Source organism: Rutilus rutilus (assembly GCF_951802725.1).
Source record: "Rutilus rutilus genome assembly, chromosome: 1".
NCBI lineage: Eukaryota > Metazoa > Chordata > Actinopteri > Cypriniformes > Leuciscidae > Rutilus > Rutilus rutilus.
In genome coordinates this window covers 28,203,868-28,213,930 of record NC_140209.1, presented here as the reverse complement: position 1 = coordinate 28,213,930, position 10,063 = coordinate 28,203,868, and the positions used below count along the sequence as shown (strand labels likewise).

Here is a 10,063-nt window from a genome sequence, read left to right as displayed (position 1 = left end):
GGAGCCAGGTGATGTCAGGCCTGGTCTGGACGCCAAACTTATCCATGTCTTGACTGAGGCTGATGAAGAGCCCTGCTTGTAGTGGTGGGATTCAGCCGTCCACAGCCACATTGATGAGGAGTTCCTGCAGTTGAGGCACAGCCTGCGGGCCCCTGCAGAGAACCGCTTTGTTCTTTCCCAAAGATCGTGATGAACTGACCAAGTTGTGTCGGAAGTACGCATCCTGACCTATCTTGACGACTGTCTAGTCTTGATCTTGATCTAGCCTGGAACGTCTGGGGCTCAGGACCGTACATACCATATGCAACACCTCTATCTCAGGGTGACCCACGGTTGCGCCAGGGCCCTTATCCCCTTAAAATCAGCCCATCTGTACCAGTTGGGTGTGGATCTCTAAATCGGGTTGGGGCACCCTGTGCAATCAGGAGGTTGACTCCTGGATGGGCCTGTGGCACATCAACTTACAAATTATATCAAATGATGGCAGTACTCTCCAGGGGCTGGAGGGAGTCCAGTTTGGGGACCACACAATTTCGTCTCTGCTTTTTGCGGACAATGTTGTCGTGCTGGCCCCATCAGACTGGGACCTTCAGCGTTCACTGGGGCGGTTTGCAGCCGAGTGTGAAGCGACTGGGATGAGAATCGGCACCTCCAAATCTGAGGCCATGGTTCTCAGTCGGAAAAGGGTTGCTTGCCCACTTCAGGTTGGTGGAGAGTTCCTGCCTCAAGTGGAGGAGTTCAAGTATCTCGGGGTCTTGTTCACGAGTGAGGGAAGGATGGATCGGGAGATTGACAGGCGGATCGGTGCAGCTTCTGCAGTAATGCGGTCGATGTACCGGTCTGTCGTGGTGAAGAAAGAGCTGAGCCGCAAGGCGATAAACCGATTTACCGGTCAATCTACGTTCCTACTCTCACCTATGGTCATGAGCTGTGGGTCATGACCGAAAGGACAAGATCCCGGATACAGGCGGCCGAAATAAGCTTTCTCCGCAGGGTGGCTGGGCGATCCCTTAGAGATAGGGTGATAAGCTCGGTCACTCGGGAGGAGCTCAGAGTAGAGCCGCTGCTCCTCCACATCGAGAGGGGTCAGCTGAGGTGGCTCGGGCATCTGTTCCGGATGCCTCCTGGACGCCTTCCCGGGAAGGTGTTCCGGGCGCGTCCCACCAGGAGGAGGCCCCGGGGAAGACCTAGGACACGCTGGAGGGACTATGTCTCCCAGCTGGCCTGGGAACGCCTCAGTGTCCCCCCGGAAGAGCTGGAGGAAGTGTCTAGGGAGAGGGAAGTCTGGGCATCTCTGCTTAGACTGCTGCCCCCACGACCCAGCCACGGATAAGCGGAAGAAGATGGATGGATGGATGAATGGTATAGACACAAAAATGGTGCATTTTTGCTCAACCATTAAAAAAATGACATATTTAACATACTATATAAAATATCTGTGGGGTATTTTGAGCTAAAACTTCACATACACACTTTGGGGACATCAGAGATTTATTTTAATCTTGTGAAAAGGGCATTATACCACCCCTTTAAAACAAAACAAACAGTCACAAGATGATTGATGAAGGTTTGTTCAGAAGTTGAATGAGTGAAGACAAACACAGTTGATGTAGTTTTATTTTCACATCCAGGGGTTAAAACTGACCAGTCAAAATCAAGTATTTCAGAAATTCATAGAAATATTATTATTATGTAATATGTTTAATTTTAAAGACATTTTATTTACTTTTGTTACTATAAAATGTTTTTGGTCACCACTTGATGTCATTTATTTATTTATTTTTGTTCCAGATTAAACGTTCTGCAACAATATAGAATAACATTGGATTTTGTCACATATTCTGTATTATATATAATACAAGATCTGCATTCTGGTCTAAATCTTTGTTCACATACAGTAGTGAACGTGTTTGGCTTTGAACAAATGCCACACACCATGAACACACATCCGGAGCAGTGGGCAGCCAGTGTTGCGGCGCCCAAGGAGATATTGGGGGTTAGGTGGGCACCTCAGTTGTGGGTAATGAAAGTGGAAGAGATCGCTGTTCATTCACTCCCCCCATCTACATTTCCTGTCTGTACCAAGACTCGAATCCCGTGACCTTCTGGTTACAAGTCCGATTCTCTAACCATTAGGCCACAACTGCAACTTCTTGGAAGGTTCATTTTTGGGGGTTATTTGGTAGAACTTCAGACAAACTTACATTTTTTAATTTGTACAGTCTGACAGTCATTCGTGTCTCTCCCTTGCATTTTAATTTGAATACGGGTGTTTCTGCAACTAAAGTCACTTTTAAGTCCTAGCAGTGAATTTTTAGATTTATGTTAAAATTTGTCATATGATGCTTGATAAATAAAACAGTGTTATTACACACCTTGACATAAAAATAATTACTGATTAATATTATTTAATGAAAAATTATGAAGGATTTATTGGTCCAAATGCCAATTTTGTTCATGTCCAACCATATGATTTTTTTCCCCACATCTAAATGCAAACAAATCTAAAAAATTAGCACATGGGCACGTGACATGGCTGACAGATTGTACCACATTAGGTCACTCACAAGATCCAGAAAAATGAGGTAAAGATCATCATATAGTTCGAAATGTCCAATTACTAAGCTGTATGGCTTAGTAAACTCTAAGCTGTAAGGCTCTAAGCCAATCAGATTCAAGATCCAGAAAAAACTGTTGTATAAATGTTTATTTTATATTTGACTGTTTAGGATAGAAATGTTAAATGGCCGTCAAATAATCAGGCAAACTAATAAACTTTTGTCTAATTTTGCCATTTTGAATTGGAAATAGGCCTATATAATTTACTTGATTCATATATTGTAATAATTGGTAACTGTCAATGTGACAGGACAAGAAACATTAACAAAGCCGTTTTCAATATAGTAATGAATGTGTACATATTGTGTATGAATTTAATAAACTTAATTACCTAGTGTTCTTAGCCTTCAGTAAATTATTTTGTCTAAGAAAATGGTTTATAAAACAGGCTAAATATCAGTTGACGCTATGTTTACTTTCTTCACTGACACATTAAAAAAAGACTATCAGTCAAAGCTCAGTGGAAGAGACATGTCAAGAAAAGGAGACTGAGAGAAAAGGAAAGAGTGATGGATATGAGGGAGAGAGCATGTATTGACAAATAATCTACTGCCCACTGTCATGGTTTTTTTAAAGCTATTTCTTATTGACGCTTCACACTCCAGTCCAGTGGGTGGCGGTAAGACACAGCTTTTGTTTTCCAACCACTATTAAACCTCAGAGGAAGAAGATTAGTGTTGGATCTCTGTTGTTTTGTTGTAGTACTGGCTGAATACAAACAGTTAGATATGTACTTTTAGTATAAAGATACCATTTTTGAATCAGGCCTGTAATATCCTCATAGACGTGACTAAGTTTTGAAGCAAGCAGGAATATCTGGATTCTGGAGGAGTATCAACTGAACTGAGATCTGCTGCTGTGAAGATGGTGTTTGTTAAAGAGGAGAGTGAGGAGGACATGAGTGAACCAGAACCCTGGAGAATAAAACACGAGGAACAAGGAGGTTGGTGTCTATTCTTCATTCATTTTCATAAAACAAAGCTTTATTTTTATTTATTTTTATTTATTTATTTTTTTTACAATATTTTAACAAAGCTTTAAACAGGGTGTACATCATAGATCCTTAAGTCTTGAATTCCTTAATGTAACACTAAAATGTCCTAAAACAACGTTTCAAAAGTCTTAAAATGCAGCTGAACAGGTAGCGATAATATTTAGATTTTATTTTCACTAATTGCTTTTTGGAATCTCAAAACTGTGTTGAACTGTGCGACTCTACATACAGATTTACTTTGTTTTTTGCATTAGCGTAATATCAAACATTTGTGTGGACAAAGGTTTACCTGTTATACAGAAGTCTTCCTGCTGTTTTTTTTACCTAAATAAAAACCCCAAGTTCTAACGAATAAAAGTGAATTAAGTCAAAAAATATATTACTATTGTTATATTGTACCCCCAAATTAAAATGTAGGGTAGAATGGGGGAAACGCCCCCTTTGTGTAAACCCCCCTCCTACTGCTTTCTCCCAATATAATCAATAGATGGTCAACATACACTTTTTTAAAATCTGCTTACACTCTGTTTTTAGTCTAAATATTTTGTCAAAGTGGGGGCATTTTACCCCACCTTGGTACAAATAAAAATTTTGTTAAAACATTTTATAACAGGAAAACTCTATGATTATGTAATTGTCAATGAAAACTAGGATAACTATTCTAGACTCATTTGACTTTTGTTTCACAGAAAAAATACAGTCCTTAAGGGGGTCATTTTACCCCACTCTACCCTATTATTATTATTATTATTATTATTATTATTAGCCTATACATTTTTATTTTTCAGTGCAATCGTAATATTGAAAAATAGCAATGTTTTATATACATTTTCTTCTTTAAAGGGGTGGTTGAATGTGATTTCACTTTTTTAACTTTAGTTAGTGTGTAATGTTGCTGTTTGAGCATAAACAACATCTGCAAAGTTACAACGCTCAAAGTTCAATACAAAGGGAGGTATTTGCTTTTAAAGAAATAATTTTCTAAGGACTACAGCAAACGGTCGGTAGGGACTACAAGACATTCCTCCAGGGTTAGTGACATCACTAACCCCAACATTTACATAAACCCCTCCTCTGGGAACACAATAAATAAAGGGGGCGAGGCCATTTTATGTTGCTTTGGAGAATAGTTGTTTTGGTTGTAGAGTGTCGTTGCCGCTATGCCGTCGAAACGCTGTTATTTTCACCCAGATTGCACGTCCACTTTGTTCAGTCTTCCTAAGGACGGTTACAATTTATTTTTAACTCGGTCCCTCATAATTATAATCCAAATGTCGCTCTCTGTGCTGCACATTTTCTGGAAGAAAGCTTCCTCAATCTACGTGAGCTAAATGCAGGATTCGAACAACGGCTTGTCCTGAAAGAGCGAGCAGTTCCAACTTTAAAAACAGAAGCTGCTGTTTATGAGCCACAACCTCGTTCATAGAACCCGAAATCATTCGACCGTTTTTACAAGGAGGGACAGAGCAGTGTAGAATAATGGTTAAATATGTGAAAAGTAATGCAAATTTTTAAAAACGAAGTATGGACACAATGTTACAGTGCACCCCACAAACACAATCAAGCCTTCGAAAAAAGGTGTTTTACCACCCCTTTAAAACTTTTCTGTTCTTTAATACTTTGCATTATTTTACCCTGGCACTAACTAAATAAAAAAAATATATATATACATATATATATATATATATATATATATATATATATATATATATATACATGCATGAACACAATCCATTATAGCTCATGTAATCGTGTAGCGTGATTGAAGTGATGTGCTAGTCATACATTTTTTTTGGAAAGTTCTTGAAAATGGTATTACAAATATGAAGTGCCGAAGCCTGTAGACAGCTCATCAGATTCAGTGGATGTGGTTATAAAACCAATAGAGACGTGAAATAATGTAGATTAGACAAATACTTTTCTCAATGCATCTAAGGGAACATTTATGTGACAATGATGTTCTAAAAATGTAGAAGTTTTCTATTTGCATTTTTAAAAAGCTCTCTGTACACTCAACATTGTCAAAATGATAACCGTTTGTGAAAACTGTGATGTCATGCACATATGTATTACGTGTTCAGTCTATAGTGTGTGTAGTGTGTCTTTACAAAGTGACATCGCCAACTATTGGCCTGGCATGAATAATACAGTGTTTTTAGTCGTTTTCGCAGATCCATGTAAACAGGATTATTTTTGACGACATTGTCCTCTGTGTGCGAAATAAAAAATAAAAATAAAAAAAAACAAGGAAACATATTTCAGTTTTTAGTACAGTGTTGTCATGTAAAAAAAAATGTTTATTGTCCAACTGTCCCAATTGATTTTCCTCCTTTAAATGTTTTTATTTTAGGCCTGGTGAAAGTGAAAGAGGAAAGACAAGATCTGAATGAAGTGGAGGAGAAACATCAGCATCAGAAAGCTCATGACGTCACCGCTGGAGAAAAATCATTGAGTTGCTCCAAAACTGAAAACAGTTGCTCACAAAGCAGTATTCAAATTACAGAAGTCAAAAAGCCTTTCACCTGCTCTCACTGTGGAAACACTTTCAAACATAAAAGAAGCCTTAAGACTCACATGATAATTCATGGTGGGAAAAATCCTTTCACCTGCTCTCAGTGTGGAAATACTTTCTCATGTAACGGAAGCCTGAAGAAGCACATGTTAATTCATAATGGAGAAAAGCCTTTCTCCTGCTCTCAGTGTGGAAATAGTTTTACACAGAAAGCACACCTTAATTATCATTTGTTAATTCACACTTCAGAAAAGCCTTTTACCTGCTTTCAGTGTGGAAACACTTTTAGACGTAAAGCATACCTTGAGAATCACATGTTAATTCATACTGGGGAAAGGCCTTTCATCTGCTCTCAGTGTGGAAACTCTTTCACACGTAAAGGCAACCTTGAGAAGCACATGAGAATTCATGCTGGAATAAAGCCTTTCGTCTGCTCCCAGTGTGGAAAGTGTTTTATACATAAAGGACACCTTAATGATCATTTGGTAACTCACACTGAAGAAAAGCCTTTCATCTGCCCTCAGTGTGGAAACACTTTCACACGCAAAAGATACCTTGCGAATCACATGTTAGTTCATGCTGGAATAAAGCCTTTCACCTGCTCTCAATGTGGCAAGAGTTTTACACAGAGAAAACAACTTAATGAGCATGTGTTAATTCACACTGAAGAAAAGCCTTTCTCCTGTTCTCACTGTGAAAAGACTTTCAGACGTAAAGTAAGCCTGAAAAAGCACACGTTGATTCATACTGGAATAAAGCCTTTCACCTGCTCTCAATAGCTATGTTTCCATCCACTTATTTTTATGCACATTTTGGGATATTGCAAAACAAACAAACAACAACACTGGATGGAAACACCAAGATGCGTATAAATGCGCTCAACTGAGTCAGATACATTTTTATGCGATACAAAAACAATCGCATAAACTATGATGGAAACACTTTTACCAAAAAAATTCATTGATACGCATCATAAAAGACATGTGACTGTGTGATGGAACGGCATAACTAGACCAACCAGCGGATCGATCTCGTAGCACAGTATCTGAAATGCTGTTTAGGTCATTCTGTTATTAACCCTCTGAGGTCTAAGGGCATTTTTTCACTTTTTCTTCGATTTTACATATCTTATTAAATTCACCTTTTAAAGGCAATTACATAACATAATCCCATGTGTTTTATATCAAAATGTGCAGAGAAAACCCAGCTCTTTCTCTGATGAGCTCACCACTTGTCCTAGAGCATTGTGTAAAGAGAGAGAGAGGGATCATTTGGCTCTAAAAGGTGAAAAATATAAGTCCGATTTTTGAAATTCTTCAAATCTCTTGTGGAAACATAACATTACTCATGTGGACGAATTATTTTGGCCCTTGATATGGGTTCCCCAAAGTCTTAGGGTCACAAAAGTAGTGTAATATATGAATAAAATAGTAGATAATGAATAATAATTGTCTAAAGTGACATTTTGAAAAATCGTTTTTTAGTACAAGTTTTGTCTGAGACTCTACCCTCACCAAATGTTAGAGGGACTGAGATAAAATAGGACTAAAATAACTTCCTACTACATATCAAGCTTTATGGGATGTGTGCAAATGAAAAAGTAGCATTACAACAGGTCTTTCTTTCAAGCAAAACGTTTACTTTGTGAAAAAAGCTCACTACTAACAATATTCACAAAATGTAAAAATGTTCATGTTTTCTTGTCAACTTTTCAACATTTTTTTTTTTTCAAACCAAAGCTGAACTATATATTAGATATTAGAAATAGTGCTGGTTGATGCTGGGGGGGTACGGGACCTCTTGGCTGGCCGGGTTGGTGATGATGGTTGCTGTGTAAGGGCTGGTGGTGACCTGGTGACTGGTGGCAGGCACAGGTGAGGCTGCCTGTGTTACACTGGGCCCTGGTAGCTGTGAATCCTCTCTGAAAAAAACACAAAAACAAATAAGTTAGGACTTGCATTATCAATTTGGCCAAAACATATTGATTCATCACTACAAGAGATAATGTTATTCAAATTGTGAATTGAGGTGAAGAAATATTACATTAGTTATCAAAAGTAGACCACCAAAAACAGCCTACAACGTTACTATTTGTAAGTGTACGTTACCTCAGTTTTACACAAGAAAATAACTTTTACATAAAGTAAACACTTTGCTAAAGGCACAGTCAATTTGTCAAAGTTCAGATACACAAAGCAGTACAGCGCAGCTTATTTTAGCCAAGATGGTCACAGTTAGTCTAGCACAAAGTGCACCATGCGAACAAGGTTTTTATAAAATAAATATGCTTACCCGTCTTCAACTGGATCTCTTCTGTGATCATAATCCTCATCATCTAAAGTTACATCAGAAGAAAATCCATCAGGCTCGGAAACTCGTTCATCCTCGTCGCTGCTCTCCAAAACCGCCGCAAGTACGTCTTTCAATACCAATGTCTTCGCCATTACCTCTCATCGTCTTCTTCTTACTTTTCCTCTTCTTTATATATGTTTTTGCCATGTTTTTTTCGCGGTCTTTTTCTTTCGCGGACTTTTCTACTCTTTCTCTCTCCATGTCAGCTTTGTTTTCATCACTGTGAGGAGATGGGAGGGTACTTAGGGATTTCAACCGCATCTATTGGTTAGTTTCACACAAAATGCAGACAGGCAAGCTAGCCCACCAATCACGCAAGGTGAACGGTCAAAATTTTTATTTTTTTTGTGAATGGTCATCTTGTCTTCCCTCTTGCTCCCTGTGTGAGTCACGTACGATTTCGCGAGAATAAGGACGTTGAAGCTGAGAATCTATCGATTACGGCAAAATCAGAACCATTTATGTGTGCTGCACAATCGCGGAGATATTAATAGAAACATTTAGTAAACATCGAGTTGACGCGCCCGCGCGTCACCCGACCTCAGGGGGTTAAAGTGGTTTTGTATAATTCCCTCCCAGAAGCGCCTCACACGATTGCGTTCTCAAACACTAGGCATCTGAATGCAGGAAAACATGACAGAGTTTAATTAATTTACGGCCTCTGAGGTACAAGTAATACGAAAATTATTATATACAGTGGCTTTTACTGCAGCAACTTTACTGAGGCTGATGAAGAGCCCAGCTTGTAGTAGTTGGATTCAGAAGAGCACAGCCTGCGGGCCCCTGCTGAGAACTGCTTTGTTCTTTCCCAAAGATCATGATGAACTGACCAAGTTGTGTCAGAAGTACGCATCCTGATTTATCTTGACGACTGTCTAGTCTTGATCTTGATCTAGATCTAGCCTGGAACGTCTGGGGCTCAGGACCGTACATACCATATGCAACGCCTCAATGTCAGGGTGACCCACAGTTGTGCCAGGGCCCTTATCTCCTCGAAATCAGCTCATCTGTACCAGTTGGGTGTGGATCTCCAAATCGGGTTGGGACACCCTGTGCAACGGGAGGTCAGCATTTGACTCCTGAATGGGTCTGATGCTGAACTGGTAAATCAACTGACAGATTATATCAAATGATAGCAGTACTCTTCATGCCGTTCAGAGCTCAGGTCATAACACTCTCTGCTCTTTCCTGTAGCTCAAACAGTAGAGCGTTGGCGCTTGCAACGTCAAGGTTATGGGTTCGATTCCCAGGGAAAGCAAGAACTGAGAACTGATAAGAATGTAAAATGTGTACCTCGAAATGCAATGTACTGTAAGTCGCTTTGGATAAAAGCATCTGCCAAATGCGTAAATGTAAATGCTTTTCTTGCTTCTGAGGATGAGCAGTCGTTACATCTACTCTGCCCGGTCTGGGCCCTCAAGTGTATATATTAAGCGCTCAAATAAATTCCTGTGATCAGAGAAGCTGTTTTTTTTGTGTGTACTTTGAAGGCCACTCTAATGGGCTGCCAATCACGAAGCAGAGACTATATCAGTGCCCTATCAGAGTGAGGGCTCACTCCACCGGTAGAATGGCCTCCTCCTGGG

At 39.5% G+C, this 10,063-nt stretch overlaps 3 protein-coding genes across 4 annotated transcripts in view; 1 reads left to right on the top strand and 2 right to left on the bottom strand.

Moving 5' to 3' along the window:
• LOC311304498 (gap junction alpha-1 protein-like) overlaps positions 1-10,063 on the bottom strand; it is a gene marked incomplete at both ends in the record, with an annotated part of 434,020 nt that overhangs the window by 198,850 nt on the left and 225,107 nt on the right. The gene's annotated exons all lie outside the window — the stretch shown is intronic.
• On the top strand, positions 3,279-9,938 carry LOC311289567 (uncharacterized protein). 2 transcript variants are annotated; one of them, XR_014627145.1, is made up of 3 exons: positions 3,279-3,562; positions 5,964-7,194; positions 9,023-9,938. XR_014627145.1 is itself a non-coding variant. In XM_084407675.1 (2 exons), exons 1-2 carry the CDS (start codon positions 3,484-3,486, stop codon positions 6,902-6,904), a joined length of 1,020 nt encoding a protein of 339 aa, XP_084263801.1. In that variant the 5' UTR covers positions 3,279-3,483; the 3' UTR covers positions 6,905-7,285. The 2 variants fall into 2 exon arrangements, 1 of the variants encoding a protein (XP_084263801.1); XM_084407675.1 differs by lacking the exon at positions 9,023-9,938 and having other exon boundaries at positions 5,964-7,285.
• LOC311289575 (uncharacterized protein) lies at positions 7,751-8,691 on the bottom strand. The gene is made up of 2 exons (XM_084407687.1): positions 8,418-8,691; positions 7,751-8,046 (listed from the first exon to the last, which is right to left on the bottom strand). The coding sequence occupies exons 1-2, from the start codon at positions 8,567-8,569 to the stop codon at positions 7,884-7,886; spliced, it is 315 nt and encodes a 104-aa protein (XP_084263813.1). The 5' UTR covers positions 8,570-8,691; the 3' UTR covers positions 7,751-7,883.

Coding starts and splice junctions, on each gene's coding strand:
- LOC311289567 (XM_084407675.1), top strand. CDS start 3,484: ATGGTGTTTGTTAAAGAGGAGAGTGAGGAGGACATGAGTGAACCAGAA. Junction 3,563..5,963: donor AAAACACGAGGAACAAGGAG/GTTGGTGTCTAT, acceptor TTTTTATTTTAG/GCCTGGTGAAAGTGAAAGAG.
- LOC311289575 (XM_084407687.1), bottom strand. CDS start 8,569: ATGGCGAAGACATTGGTATTGAAAGACGTACTTGCGGCGGTTTTGGAG. Junction 8,047..8,417: donor AGAGATCCAGTTGAAGACGG/GTAAGCATATTT, acceptor TGTTTTTTTCAG/AGAGGATTCACAGCTACCAG.